Source organism: Rhea pennata, chromosome 2 (assembly GCF_028389875.1).
Source record: "Rhea pennata isolate bPtePen1 chromosome 2, bPtePen1.pri, whole genome shotgun sequence".
In the NCBI taxonomy this organism is placed as follows: Eukaryota; Metazoa; Chordata; class Aves; order Rheiformes; family Rheidae; genus Rhea; species Rhea pennata.
In genome coordinates, this window is record NC_084664.1 from 78946320 (window position 1) to 78962484 (window position 16165).

The 16165-nt window shown below is 37.8% G+C and overlaps 1 protein-coding gene across 2 annotated transcripts in view; it reads right to left on the minus strand.

Moving 5' to 3' along the window:
- The window catches only part of DNAH5 (dynein axonemal heavy chain 5), a 139459-nt gene that overhangs the window by 108681 nt on the left and 14613 nt on the right, over positions 1 to 16165 (minus strand). For both annotated transcript variants that reach the window (XM_062567994.1, XM_062567993.1), the window contains exons 4-11: positions 15776 to 15939; positions 13692 to 13913; positions 12978 to 13115; positions 8772 to 8948; positions 7426 to 7539; positions 3523 to 3630; positions 2658 to 2780; positions 572 to 787 (exon numbers count right to left, since the gene is read on the minus strand). In XM_062567994.1, coding sequence (XP_062423978.1) covers positions 572 to 787; positions 2658 to 2780; positions 3523 to 3630; positions 7426 to 7539; positions 8772 to 8948; positions 12978 to 13115; positions 13692 to 13913; positions 15776 to 15939 — 1262 coding nt within the window. The remainder of the gene's footprint in view (positions 1 to 571; positions 788 to 2657; positions 2781 to 3522; positions 3631 to 7425; positions 7540 to 8771; positions 8949 to 12977; positions 13116 to 13691; positions 13914 to 15775; positions 15940 to 16165) is intronic.

A 16165-nucleotide genomic window follows, 5' to 3' on the forward strand; every position in this document is an offset into this window, starting at 1 on the left:
TTTTTTTCCCCCCCTTTATGCTAAAAGTGACTTGTTTCAAGAAATCAAAGATACATTTGTTTGCATTTACGCAGCACAGAAATGGAACAGAGGTTTGTTCCACTCCAAGCTGCAAGGAAATCTGACTGCAGCATCAAGCACCAGCACAATGGAACAAGTCGTCAGTGCTAGGCAATGACCAGGTGCCCCGGCACGGTGGGCAAGGGATGCAGACAGCCTGCAATATTCGTCACTATACGTTTTAATAGCTGGCAAAACATTTCTTAAGATAGTAATGTTGTAATTCTCATTTCTGCAGCTCATAACACAAAGTTATGGTTCCAACTACTCCAGTTATAAAGTTCTCTAATTACTTTGTCTTTTTGCTAAAGCTAAAATTTGCTTTTCATACATCCTTTTCATCTTGTCTGCTCACGCTCCAAGAGATCATGCACTTAGAACACTAAATATTACCCAGTAATATGCTTATAGAGTTATTCTTTTCTCTTAACAGATACTTTCTAATATTCATCATTATTTATTGCTTCCACATCAAGCTAGACTGACAGGATTTCCAAAATTTACTGTGTACCTCGTATTTTACGATCATTGTTTCCAATCCCTCTATCTTAGACTCCTGTAGAACTGAGTAAATTTTAACAGTATTAAAAACTTCTATTATCTTAGCCAGACGTCGATGAAAGGTTTCAAATTTTCCAAAGATATACATCTCACTAAAATTAAACTGCCTTTCAGCTGGATTTTGTTCCAGTTTCTTCTTTATCTTGTGAAAGCAATTTTGATATGCCTAAAAAAGAGTTTAAAAGGAGAAGAATATCAAATATGTAATAGAAAGACTATTAGCTATAACAAAATTTAAGTAGATACATATGACCATCTCTAACTGTCTAGTAAGTAGAAGTTTGATTAATAATCATTCCGTAAACTATAAAAAGACATTAACAGAATTCATGTCTGAAAACTAAGTCAACAGTACCAGTATAGAATCACATATTTCACCAAATGTACAAACTGAATATACAAAGACATGTATTTGTATATTCCATCCTCAGCTATTGTGAAATTCTGTTTCCTGAAGTGGCATTTTATAGCAGGGCCCCAAAAATGGATTTTCTGAACATCTAAGACAAGCACTCAGATCTCAGTTTTCAGAGACTGAAAAGAATGATTGTGCACGGAGTAGTTCTACTGAGTAATAATGTTTCAAATTTTCTAATCACTTTTTAGAATAAAACCCTTCTGAAGTTAGAATGCTGCTCTATAGCAGCTTCCTATTTTTATACTGTTTTGTTAATTGTGTCAAATCTTACTCCAAACATGTTAAGATTCAGTTCTTCCCAAAGTCAGATTATCTAGTCACCTTGAAATACAAAGTCGGATTACATAGTCACCTCCTTGAAATAGTTTCTCTCAAGAGTACTTCTTTTTAAATTACAAACGTCATTTCTTTTTATTATATATAAATCTCAATAAACCTACTTGGAGGTAATAATACAGAGTTTCCTAGGGTGCTGATGATTCAAAGTTTTAAGTTTTAATCTATTTAAATTGATTTGCTGAAAGTTTTTGGACGTTGCTCAGATTCGAAAAAAAAGTTTGTCCTTAAACATGCTTTAATACTGCAATTGAACAGTAAACTTTATAGAAACATAAATTTACAGCTTCTTGATGATGTAAGAAGTTGTCGTAGAAATCTGCACTAAATTGCACAAGAACTATGCAAGATTTGTTGTTTCAGAAGGTGCCAGGATCTTTAGCCCAAACCATTACGAGATGGAAATGTAACAAAGGAAAAAATCTGAGTCTTCCAATACCTACAAGGATGTTATCAAAAAGATGAAGGTGGGCTCTTTACAGTAGCACATGGAGTACAAGAGCCTGGGCATAAATTGAAACAGGAGGTGTTCGTACTTAAAATAAGGAGAAACATTTTTACCCTAACGACAATCAAGCAGTGAAACAGGTTGACCAGAGAGGTTATTCAGCCTCCATCTCTGGAGGCTTTCAAGACAGGACTGGATAAAGCCCTGGACAACCTCATAGATGATCCTATTTTGAGCAGGAGGTTGGACTAGGTACCTCTGCAGGCCCCTGCCAACTTGAATTATCCTATGCTCCTACAATCCTATGTTCCAAAAGGGGAAAGGAAGGAGGGAAACACTCCTGAAACGATAATGAAAGTGTATGCACAAATTTGGGGGGAAAAACAAAAGCTATCTTCCTGGCAGGTCTGTATGATCTAAATGTCTGAATTCTTCTCAGTTCTCTACACTATCCATTCTAAAACTGCAGGTTATCCACATCTCTTTGGAATATGTTCAGTGCAGTAAGTCTCTCTGTTTTGATTTCTACCACACATCTATCATCATCACAGAAAAAACTTTCCAGAGAATCTCAGGCATGAAAATCCAAGTAATTCTCATAGAAGCATGTAGGCCAAGTGCTGAACTTCTGTTTCTTGAGGAAAATCAGACCCTGGATTATCTTATCCCTTTGCTCTAATATAATCATTCCAACTCCAAAAGGTATTTCTTTGATCTCTTCTTTTTCCTTCATTACCATATTCCTTCCTCATACACAATAAAAACTTTTCCTTATTATGGTTTCCTAAATCTTACCTTATACTTCTGGGGGTTTTGCATGATCCTTTCACCTACCTGTTTAAGTCTAATAGCTGCTCGTAGCTTTTGCAAAACTCTTTCCTGAGGTTGATTCCAGAGGGTGGCAGTATCATTGTTTGTAATATAAGATTTACATGCTGTGATCAACTGATTGGTCACCTAAAAGCAATTTTAACCTTATGAAAAAAGGTTACAAAACAAAGCAAAGCTTACCCTTCTTCTTAATCTAATCCCATATTTCTGTCTCAACTGACCCAAAGCCTGCAAAATACTAATACCAAATATGAAACACACACACATTGACAGTTTTGCTTGAAGTACCCAAAGTCCACACTGGTCTACTACCAAAGTGCCATCATCCTGATGATGTATTCTCATCCCAAACCTAAACTCAAAACATCCTTGAAATGACATTCAGGACTTCCAAGTCATGACTTTTGGCACTTCCAAAAGCAAAGGTGAAATCAAGGTCCCATGAGACTATGACAATAAAGAAATTAGGTTAAAAATGTACAAAAGAACCTCCAATTCTTTCTTTTACACAATCATAAAAGATTTAAGAACTATATTACATTATCGTAACTGGTTCTACAAATCCATGTTTAACAGGCAAAATTTGCTGTAACAAAAGAAGTTCCTCAGATCCACTCATGTCAGAGTTGAGATTAGCCCTGATCTTCAAGAAGGCTGAAAAAATTCTTATGATTCCAAATTATATAATGTAAAATTAGTTCTATCCTTTAAAAAGTTTTAGCACTATTTCCAATGCTCAATTCAAAATTAAATGGGCCAAAACGTTGCCTGTTCAACAGCTTGGTCCTTTTCTATTTGTTGCCTCACTAAAAATCAAACATCAACATAAAAATTTGTGTAAATTTATTTTCATGCTGTATGCACCCACCTTCACAAAGAGCGAGGAAATCTTTTCAGAGGTATTGTAGTACTGTGAGATACTGTGAATCATTTTAATTGCATTCATAAGTCCTGGAATAGCAGCTACCATGGACACCTAGAAAGAAACATTGTCTTTGAACTTAGCTCAATACTTGTTTTTAATTATACATCAGATAGACACCTATGTAGATAAACCAGGATTGGCATAAAAACGTTCTTTCTAATGTTTCTGCCTCTTCTTCTGTGGGCATGTCTTGTACCACGCTCTGCTCTACTTCGTTTTCCAAGCACTATGGCTCAATTTAGGGGAAAAGTTTTCACCAGAGGTGTAGCTGAAAGAATTCTAATAAATAATGAAAACTTCAAAGAGACAAAAGTACCTTCAAAAACAGCATTTGTTTGGATTAAAAGCATGTTTTTACACTTTTTACTAAAATTGGTATAAATTTTCATACTAAAAAAATCTCAAATTTGGCAGCTGGCCTCATGATTCATTTAAACAAAGCGTCTGGTGATGGTCTGTTTTTATTTGTCCATTTCCTATGTAGTTTTCAGTAAGTATTGTGTGCAAGAGAAGCCTTTTGCTAAATTCTTTGAATAGAACTGCTATTTCAAAAGCCCATCAGTCCTGCCTTCAGCCTTTTAATGGGCTAGATTGAGAGATCTTTTAGGAAACTCCTCCTCATGTCTGAACTTCAAAAGTAATGACAACTTTATCCTATTGACAAACTAGTTTTCAGCATAGGTTAGGGCCCTAGAAGGAAGGGAGCACCAAGAGAGCTGGTTAATACTCAAGCAACACTTCCTCCAAGCTCAAGATCAGTGCATCCCTATGAGTAAGAAGTCAGACAAAGGGAGCAGGAGAATTGCACGGATGAGCAAGAAGCTCCTGGCCAAACTCAAGCAGAAGAAGGAAGTACACGGAATGTGGAAGAGGGGACAGGCCACTTGGGAGGAATACAGAAACATTGTCAGAGAATGCAGGGATGCAACAAGGAAGGCTAAGGCTCATTGGAATTAAATCTGGCAAGGGATGTCAAGGACAAGAAGGGCTTCTTCAAATACACCAGTAGCAAAAGACTAAGGGAAAACTTGGGCCTGCTGCTGAATCAGGTGGAGGCCCTGGTGACAAAGGATATAGATGCTTCTTTGTATCGGTCTTTACTGCTAAGGGCAGCCCTCATGACTCCCATAGCCTGGACACAAGAGAGAAAGTCTGGAGAAAGGAAGACTTTCCTTTGGTCAAGAAGGATCAAGATAGAGATCATTAGGCAAACTTGACATCCACAGATCCATGGGCCCTGATGGGATGCATCTGTGAGTGCTGAGGGAGCTGGCAGATATTATTACTAGGCCACTCTCCATCATCTTTGAAATGTTATGGAGAACTGGAGAGGTGCCTGAGGACTGGCAGAAAGCCAATGTCAATCCAGTCTTTAAAAAGGGCAAGAAGGAGGACCCAGGCAACTACAGGCCAGTCAGCTTCACCTCCGCCCCTGGAGAGGTGAGGGAACATCTTGTTCTGGATGTCATCTCCAGACATACAAAGGAAAAGAAGGTGATCAAGAGTAGTCAGCATGGATTCATGAAGAGGAAACCATGCTTGACAAATCTGACAGCCTTCTCTGATGGAATGATTGTCTGGGTAGATGAGGGGAGAGCAGAGGATGTTGTCTCCTTTGACTTCAGCAAGGCTTTTGACACTGTCTCCCATAATATTCTCCTAGGCAAGCTCAGGAAGTGTGGGGTTAGATGAGTGGACAGTGAGGTGGATGGAGAACTGGCCGAAAGGCAGAGCTCAGAGTGTTGTCTGCAGTGGTGCAGAGACTAGTTGGAGGCCTGTGCCAAGCGGTGTGCCCCTGGGCTCAGTACTGCAGGCAGTCTTAATCAGCTTATTCATCAATGACATGGATGAAGGGATAGAGTGCCTCCTCAGAAAGCTTCATGATGATACCAAGTTGGGAGGAGTGGCTGATACCCCAGAAGGCTGTGCTGCCATTCAGAGAGATGTGGACGGGCTGGAGAGTTGGGCGGAGAGGAACCTCATGAGGTTCAATAAGGGCAAGTGCAGAATCCTGCATTTTGGGAGGAATAACTCCATGCACCAGTATAGGCTGGGGGCTGACCTGTTGGAAAGCAGCTCTGCGGAGAAGGACCTGGGAGTGCTGGTGGACAACAAGTTGACTATGAGCCAGCAAGGTGCCCTTGTGGCCAGGAAGGCCAGTGGTATCGTGAGGTGCATTAGGAAGAGTGTTGCCAGCAGGTGGAGAGAGGTGATCCTGCCCCTCTACTCAGCCCCGGGGAGGCCTCATCTCAAGTACTGCATCCAGTTCTGGACTCCCCAGCACAAGAGAGACATGGAGGTACTGGAGAGAGTCCAGCATAGGGCTACGAAGATGATTAGGGGACTGGAGCACCTCTCATATGAGGAACGGCTGTGAGAGCCGGGCCTCTTTAGCCTGGGGAAGAGAAGACTGAGGTGGGATCTCATCAATATATAAAAGTATCTTAAAGGAAGGTGTCAAGAGGATGTGGACAGCTTCTTTTCAGTGGTGCCAAGTGACAGGACAAGAGGCAATGGGCACAAACCAAAGCACAGGAAGGTCCATCTGAACATGAGGAAAAACATCTTTCCTGTGAGGGTGACAGAGCACTGGACCAGGTTGCCCAGAGAGGCTGGGGAGTCTCCTTCTCTGGAGCTATTCAAAACCCACCCAGATGCAACCCTGTGCAATGTGTTCTACATGACCCTGCTTGAGTAGTGGGGATGGACTAGATGATCTCCAGAGTTCTTTTCCAGCCTCAACCATTCTGTGAGTCTGTGATTTTGTAGGTAAATATCACTAAGGGAAAACGTTCATTTTCCATACCCCAGTGGCTTCCTGTTCCACCCCACGCTGATGTTCCAAATTAAACCTCTCTTTGCTACAAAGCTAGTTCCTCTTCACTAAAAGCCAGTTCCTGGAGCACAACGCAAATAAATTTGAACTAGCCCTGCGCCATGCCAAAGGAAAGCCTATTCACTTTGGCTCTGTTTTGTATCTGTATCATGTTAATCTTTTATCAGTGAGACTCAAATTATCAGATTGGGAAACAGTGAAATCACACACTGTTTTAATGCTCTCCAGTAAATGGACACAGAGCACACATCACATGAGCCATAACACAGTTGCCCAAACCACTGTCTGGAGACAATTTCACTTTGTGAAGCATAGACAAAGAGGTAGCTAAGGCGGCCAAAGCTCTGAGTCTTCACAGCTACTCATTAGACTTTTCTGACTAGTGAGATACAGTCAGCTGTAAAACTAGTTCTAATAAAAGCAGCCATTTGCCACCTACTACTTGCTTTAGCAGTTAACAGAATAGTAAGCTTCCTTCTCCCATTCAGTTCCTTAATTTGGCTCTTTTTGTTTACTACTTGTTATGCTTGCATCATCCTGTTACTATGGTATGGGAAGGCCATTCATATTTACTGCTTAATATATACATATAACCATACTTATACCTTTTTAACCCAAAAAGCTGAAATTTGCCGTATAAATATTAGGCTAAACATGATCTTGCCATTTACAAAAAACGAAAAATGCAGTCCTTAGCATAGTACTATGCTCACTTTCCTCTTTTTTTCCCTTTATTTTAAATATTTCAGTTCTTTCTATAGCACAGAATCAAGTTTCATCAGACTGAAAGCTTCATGAATACCACAGGTAATGGACAGCAAGCAGTTCAGTTTAGAGCCATGAATTCCCATTAGGCCACTTCCAGCATAAATGAAAAAAGTCGCAAACAGGAGAAGGGTACCTAAAATGCTATCTAATTATATCATTTCCAAACTTAGCCTCCAAACGATAAAGTATATTCAATTCAGCTGTTTCAAGATTTCATTATAGGAGTCAGGAGTTTTACTTACAGGGTCACTATTATATAACGGATCACAACATTTTTCCAGAGTATATAAATACTTCACATTATCTTTAGCTTCATTTGCTGCATTTGTAATGCGAATATCCAACACTTGCCAATTCTAAGAATAGAAAGTTAAGTAAAATAAAAACACAGATTTCAGAAAAACTATTTTGTCTAAAATATTTTAAGAACGCTCTGTTTTTTCCATTAGCCTTTAAAGACATTTGAAAGCACAGTTCTGATACTTCAGAGATGAGTTACATTCGTTTACCCAAGATGAAGAATGAGTCCTTGTTTTGCATCAATAACATGGCTGCAAACATACTGTTAGAATTTAGATCACTTAGTGCAAGATGTTACATCAGTATTAGTGCTGATTAGTGCAATTAAGTTGCTATTAATTATATAGTCACCCTTTGGCAATTAATTTTGCTGAATGGACTGATGAATGTATAAGCATGTACTAATTTCACATGCCTTTCAGTTTGGTGAACCAAGACTTTTTCTTCTTCTCCTGCTACCCAAGGAACGTGTATAACATTTAAAAAAGCAAGTTATATTATCAGAATATAGCTTGTGTATATTCAGTATCATAGAGTACTTTTTGATAAAGCTTCAGCTCTTAAGGTAGAAGTAGCATTTATGATGTACCAGCTATTGTTGAAAAAGGAAGAGAACAGCTAGGAGTAAATAGTTGTCACAGCAGCCACTGAATAATACCTAGGATAGCAGCCACAAACACAGGGAGGTAACTTCTTTGTTTCAAACAAGTTTAGATAGGTAAATTGCAATGAGACAAAAATCAAGTTGCATATTATACAACAGGAATTTTATGCTGGGCAAAAAAGGCAATGCCTGAATGAAATCAGCATAGAAATTATGTTTTATTCACTTTTTTTCTGTTTGAGATGGGTCTTTAGCTTTGTTATGTCATTGTAAGAAGTTATAGCTCTACAAACAATTTTTTTTTGACAGACACTGTAACAACATCAGAATGATGTTAAAACATTGTTTTTCATTTTGTTTACGTTAACTACCCAGTCTATTGATTCAATTATCTCATTTAATAATCAACTTTTCAAAGATTTACACGTACATGTTTCTGTTGAATCTATGGATGCAGGATATTTTATCAGCCTTTAGACGAAAGGGATCCCAGTCATTTTCAAGAGATTAAAATAGAGTTAAGTCTTACCTACTCAAGGTGAGGAACAGGGAAGGGGAGAAGAAAACAGAAGCCTAAGAGACTTCAATATTTTGTCCACCAGCTATGTTCCATACATTACAATAATGAACTATGCTATTCAGAACATATCTAATCTTTATGTGAGTCATTTTTCAAAATATGACCTTCAGTAGTTTCGATTTAGCAGCAGTGAGTACTCCAAACACTGCCTTCACATCTGGGCTCCTCAGCTGGTCCATAAGGTAGCTGAATTTAGACAATTTTTTTTTCCAGTGATCAAGCTCTGCTCGAGGTCCGAGGTCATCAGCTTCCTTTCTCAATTGGTCATTTTCTGCAAGAACCTTTAATCATACGGTAATATTAGTGACTGATGCTGAATTTTTTTATCTGCATGGATGGCAGCCATATTAATTCTTAACTACCAGTATTAACCTCCTGTGATAAATTACCTAACTCATCCATCGCTTCACATAATCAGAGTATTCAATTCTGCTTAGCCTTTTGAGCTTTGAGTTAAAGAGAGACTATTTCAAGAGCACTCTTACAGACAATTAAATGTTCTGTATGTAACCTAAAAAGCAGATTTCAAAGTGTGATTTTGACCATTAAGAATAGTGTTCAGCGAATTATTCCATTCCTTCTGCTTTCTTTAAACTCACTAGGAATCACAGGCTGTGTTCAACCTTGATTTACTCTTGATGGAGATTAATCTTTTATAGGAGATGAATCTTCTATTAAAAAAAACCCCACTCATTTGTTACTTGAGGTACCAGATAATTGCTTCAGTAGCCATAATATAAGCATAAACAGAAAGCTTTGCCTGACCCAATATGGATACAGGGAACTCAGTAGATGTCAAGGTAATACGAAGGAGCGTATTAACTATAATCCTACTCTAGTGGATAATCCAACTTCCAGCAATCACATACTTCAGACTATTCTGAAATGAAAATTGCTGTAATTTGCTTTCCACCACATTTTGATAAGCATAATATTCACTGAAAAATTTTACTAGCTGTAATGGTTTCTACATAATGGTCTACAACACTTCAGTCGCAACAAATCAAAGAATGTGTTACAAATCTATAATAATGCTGAATGTGAAAGTTTTAGTCATGAATTTAATGAATAAATTTGAAAAAGATAAAAAACTTTAAAATGAACTAGACTTTTACTGTTTTGAAATGCATCATTCAGATGTTGAGGACTAAGTTAGATTCTATGGCACTTTAAATTATTGAGGAGTCTTCCTTTTCTCTTTCACCAGCTCAGTGGGTTCAGCTTCTCTCTATGAGCTGGGTAATGTGTGTTCAAAATTGTATCTGCCAACATCTCCATGTTTCCTTTGTAAGATGTTCCATTTTCACCATGGTAAATATTCTTACTACCAAACTGCAGAGGCCTCCCTCACTTTCTTTTCAGCCTAACAGCTATCCATGTGCTGTGTATATGTTCAACACTCAAAAGGAAGATTGTCCAACAGCACTGAGAAAGAGAACTGACTTTAGCAAAGTCTGTCTCAGAAATCTACTGGTGATCTTTGAAACAATCAATAAACACTGACAGGGCCTTGAGGGCACAACTAGACCTTAATGTAGGTGACCAGCCTCTCCTAGGGACACCCTCCACCCATCCATGCCTGTGGGCCCAGGAACCCATCTCAGCCCCGCTCAGGGCCATCAGTCCTGCCTCAGTGACACCATAGAAGTTAGCAGTCTCCAGCTCAGCCATAGTCATGCCCCTGTCTGATCATAGACCCTATTGATCCAGACTCCAAACAATGGACTGATTTCCCAGGTTGACCTCAGCCCTGCTGCATCACTGTGGACCTGCCCAGAAGCCCAATTCTAACTCTGGCATGTGGATTGACTTTCCAGTTTGACCTTAAACCTGCCTTATTCCCAGGATGTTGCCTTATACCACCACCTCTGGGCCTGTCTTGCTCGCTTCACTAGAGCGCTGTAGGACTGGGCCTGGCAGGCAAGGCTTCTGCCCTGACATCCATGTTATTCCCTTTAGTTCCTGGCTCTCCTTCTCTAGGAAGCAGCCAGCACTTGCTGCTCCCTGCCACACTCTTGGAAAAGGCAGATCCAGAGGACATAATCTACTGGATTTCTGAAAGCTTCCATCAAGAGTCCTTCTAGATGGACAATAGCCTGCCCAGGAAACTCAGCAGCTTTGCTGTATATAGGAAAGCCTATTCACAGATAAATAATTGGTTAAAAGACAGGACAAGGATAACAGTAAATGGCCAGTTTTCCACTGTGGAGGAAGGTCATCAGCAGAGCTCCACAGCAATATATGTTGGGACATATACTCAATGCATTTTTCAAAATAATCAGAAATGATCCAGAAAAGGAAGTAAGCAGCAAAGATGCTGATGGTATTAAGGAAGGGGATGAGGGCAAACTGAAGAACTGTAGAAAGATTTTGATACTCAGTGACTAGGTATTGAGGTGAGAGATGAGTTTCAACATAGACTGAAAGTGATACACAAGGCTAAAAGCAATCTTCACATATATGGTGATAAACTTTGAGCCAATTCACGCAGCAGCAAGAAACTACTGTGAAAAATCAGCTCTATGCTCAGCAGCCACTAAAAATATATTGAATTTTCACAGTTGTTACAATAAGGATGTTCTCTACTTCTTTTCTGTAGACTGAAGGAAACACTGGACACATTTATGCAGGGAAAAAAAACACAGAGGGTTACTCAATTCAAAAAAAAAAAAAGTCCCACACACAAAACTTCTGAGCTACAAACTGTTGGAGGATGAAAAAGTATCAAGGGGAAGTACTGCTATCTGTTTATTCTACTTTTCTACTCTTCCTCAGCATTCACTTTTTCCCATTACCAGAGTTGATATTTGGTTAAAAGGACCTTTAATCTGACCTCAGACTGGTGGCTCTTATGATAATCTTCTGTCAGAAGATGGTGAATACCATGTTTATAAACTGTGAAGCCATACTTATAAAAGGTATGACAAATTCAAGTCCCTTAGAGAACAAGATGATGTGGACACAGAATTATTATGTGACAATAAATAATTCTAAGCTTAAATATAGGTATACCTCCTCTTGTTCCCATTTCTCATTGCAGTAAGGGGAAGAAAAGAGTTCCCTCATGCCAACCTTGACATTTGTTAGGGCTTTCCTTTACTAAAAAGCACAAAAATAGCTGTGAACACTTCAGTCAAAAATTGTTTCCAACCTCCCATATAATAAAGAAAAAAACATTTAATGTCAGCTCAAGAAAAAATGCTCCCTTCTTTCTCCAGTTCTTATGAGCAAGCCTAAAAGTCTTGAGCTTGGTATTAAAATCCCTAAGCCTGTAACGCAATGCAATCCCAAGAACGAAGATAAAATATAATTTCCATCTTTGGCCAAAAAATAACACACAATAAAAATCCTTCAGGGGCATTTGAGTGCATTAGACTAAATATCTTTCTTGTTTTACAAAGGCTTGCATGACTATTTTTTCTATTTGGCAGTAGGTAAGTAGTGCTAGAAAGTAGAGTAAATCTTCTGGTAGAGGGCGAGTTCATTGTGACGGATTCTGCCCACTAGCTACAGCTCGTATGTCTATAAATAAAATGGGGTTTTTAAATTTTGTTTCTTCCTTTTAAGAGGTATGGGCCTTAACAAATAAAATTATTTCACGGTGTTAATTTCTTAACTAGAAGACAAGAATATTTCTCTGATAAAATCTTGGCAATAATTTTTACAAGCAAAAGAAATCAGGTAGCAGCTAAATTTCCACTTTCCAAGGTCAGAAGTTATTCATACTGCCCCCTTCTTTAATGCCTGCATAAACATTACAAAACATGTTTCTCTAAGTTTCTATGCTTTACCGTGAATGCATTGCTTTTGAACTGATACACAAACCACAAAAACATGACACTAATTTTATGCAATAGCTCAACTGATTGTTTCGCTTCTTTGTTAAAAGAACTTTAAAAGCTATGTTTTATAGACTGTAAGACCTGCTTCCAAGACAAAAAAAACACAATTACAAAATTCATCTGAAGTTTTCAATTTTACCTCCACTTCAAACAAGTAAACTGACCTTACAATACTTCAAACCTCATGAAGAGGTTCGATCAGTGCAAAGCTTTTTCTTTAAGATGAGGTGACTAACAAAACCAAGGAATTAAGCATCCAAATACATGTGCACATCTGTTAGTAAGATGGAAGTAGTTCTCTAGAATACACTCATTTTAGAAGCAAAAGCACATAAAACACATCAATAGTAATTTAAAATACAGTTATCTCTCAAATCTGTCTTTACAGACAGGCAGTTATATGCCAACTCAGCATCTGCCAATATACATTTAATAACCTATGGTCATGGTTCAGACTTAGAGTATCACCTGTTCAATCTGTTTAGTCCACACTTGCATGCAGATTTCTATTTTTTCAAGAGCTTCTGTGCTGTTAGCAATCACCAGATAATCTGAAGGTCCTCTTAAAGTTTTCAGATCATATGTTTCACATTTCCTTAGATTCACCTGAAGACACAAGTTATAAAAAAAATGAAATGCTGAAATGTTTGTGACAAATAATCTAGGAATTTCAAAAAGTGACTGATTTGCTCACTTGGGTTATCTTGCCTCATATTCTCACATCAATTTAATGTAAGATGATTTGAGCACACAACTAGACTCCAGAATCTGAAGAAGTTGCTGACCTGCGAACTTCTCACTCACGCCCTTTCCTTCATAAAGGCTGAGTATAAATTAACAGTTAAAGCAGCTGATACAGAAAATAACCTACATGTTTGTGCTATCATTCTTGGATTACGAAAGGCTGCAGACATGAGAGTTGAGAAGGAAATAGCTCAACAGAACTGGCACCAGAAGGAACAAAAACAGAAGCAGCTGCTGAACCATCAAAGCCACAAACTTTCATAGACATTAAAGCCACAGATCAAAGTTACCAATGATAGCAAACAATATTTAAAAGTGCAATTTCTTCTGCAGTTTAACAAAATATTTTATTAGTATTTTATAACAGCAATAAGTTCAAAACTCAAGGGCAAGAGACATTTTAGAGACAATTTCTAGTTGCCACAGGAGCCATATTACCTTTTCCAACAGACTTTGCTCAGTTCCTGATAACACAGTAACAAATGTTTCAAGGGAACCAAGGAAATCCTGCTTAACACTGGAAGCTTGTTGAGCTTTACCAAGTTCACCCCAGCCATGGTCCATAGTCCTTAAGGCTGGAATGAAGATTTCTGATATCAACTGCTCAATACTTTTTAGTAAGCCATCTTGACCTATATCCATCATATTAAAATTCACTTCCTGAAAAAGAAACACAATACATGTTAAAATGGAAAATTTAACTTTGCCACTATGTATTTATTCCAGGCGTATTGCCTTGAGCACCTCAAAAATTACCACTGTCTATGAGTCCCCTACAGCCTCAAGCAATAACATCACAATTCTTGCTAGCAGGGCCTGCAAAAGTTCAGTCCTCAAAAGATCAAAGTATGGAATTAGGAGGCATCTCTACAGCCCTTTCAGCTTAGTCAGCTACCATTGACTCTAGGATAGCAAACTTGTACAGGGTGACAGTTTGTCATCCAAAACTGAGGAAACAAAGGTCTGAAAACACTTCCAAAATACAATCAAGGCATAAGAGACCACTGTTTGTAAAATTCAGTTTATGTAGAGGAGTAAAAGCATTCCATTCCCGAATCTTCTGAAGCTATCAGAATTCTTTTTGTGAACAATAAATTTATGTTTAAATTATCCAGGCATAGATCAGTACAATCAAAAGCCTTAGATACCAACAGAATTTTGAACTATAGTTAAATCTGAATTCTAGTTTCCCAGAACTTTTCATCCAGGAAAAATATTTCCCTCCAATTGAAGAAAGGACAACTCACAGAATATTTGCTTTTAGCCGTTCTAAAGAGGACTCCAAAGATTTCTAAGTTAAACTACATGAATCTGCCAGTCATTTTTGCTTCATTAGAAATTATCACACGAATTTTTTTCAGTAACATAATTTAACACTAAACAAATTGCATCTTGCATTGAAGTATCGTGCATTATATGTATCTTCAGCTACTGAGGAATTTATAATAATTAAATGTTCAAATAAAAAGTCTGCAGTAACAGCTTTTGTGAAATGCTCAGGTGTTATCTATTACACAGTATCCTGAATCAATATTCATTTTTATTTTTCAACTCGTTTTTTCTAATTTTAAGGTGTTATTTACAATCAGCAAGTTGGTGAAGGATATTTCATTACCTCTGAAGAACTTTGCTGCACACATATTTCAACTGTGATTACCAGCTTGCAAGCATTATTAATAAGCTATCACCTTAATAATATGGTAAAGACATTAATAATCTTCATCTGGTAAATAGCAAATAACTAAAGAGCTAAACCATCTCTTTCAAAACTATGACCAAAAAAAACGAGAGAGAGAGAGAGAGAGAGAAATTGATAAATCAAATGATGTAGAAATCAAATAACAATTGCATAAAAATCTGGTCATGGCAGCCAACTCATCTACCCCTGCTTTTTTTTTTTTTTTTTTTTTTTTAGTTATTGCTTACTTAGGCAAACTGCGCTTCATAAAGGTTTTTCTGAAAGAAATTGAGGAAGTTAAAATTTTTTTTCCACAACACTGAATTCTCTCATCACTCTGATTAGTTCTTCTATTTAAGACAGGTTCCTCTACATTTTATTCTATGCTTGCAGCTACTGGGCTTACACTGCACTTGATCCAGCTCTGTTCACATCAGATTGTCACAGATTCAAAGAGCCTTTCGTCAGTATAATTTATACATATGGTCACAAAATAAAACCATTTTTGTTTATCTAATGGATTTACCAGCACTTATTAAAGTTTAGCAATTCAGTACTTGAGTGTTACCTAGTTACTGTTTGTCAGCTTGGATTGACACAGGTTTTCTTAGTACCATTTCTTAATAATAATGATTTATACTTCTAGTTGCTGGTACTGAACTGTGTCAGTTTTTCCATTTCCTTTCTCTTTTTTTCTCCTGTATTTCATTTTGCCAGACTGTGTCCTTTTGCTCATTTTGTCATGGCAAAGAGCATCAAATTACTCACTGATAGCAAATACTCCAAGATGAAAGTGAATTTTAAACAAGATCATGAATAGTGATCTGTAGTGACTGACTCTTACCTGATAGATATTCTCACTTGTGATGGGTTTCAAGGGATTAGATCTAATGAAGACAACACATATACCAGTTAAAGCAACTTCTTTTCCCTCTGTCAAAAATAGTTTAGGTTTCTTCTTCTTCGCCAAATGTGAATTGATTCCTGTTCCTGGAAGGCCAAGATGTTCTATGGGTTCAAATGAAGCAAACATTTTAAAACTATTGATGACCTGTTTGGAGAAAAACTTTCTAGAGAAAGTTCAGTCACCATTTGTGTAGCTGAGTTGCAGCTACCACTGGTCCTAGAGCTGCCCCAGTTGTCTTCCCAAGGAAGGCACACACAACCCCTAATCGACTTTCTTTCCCTAAGAACATGAGAACATGCAGACCTAAGTCTAACATATAGAAAAAAA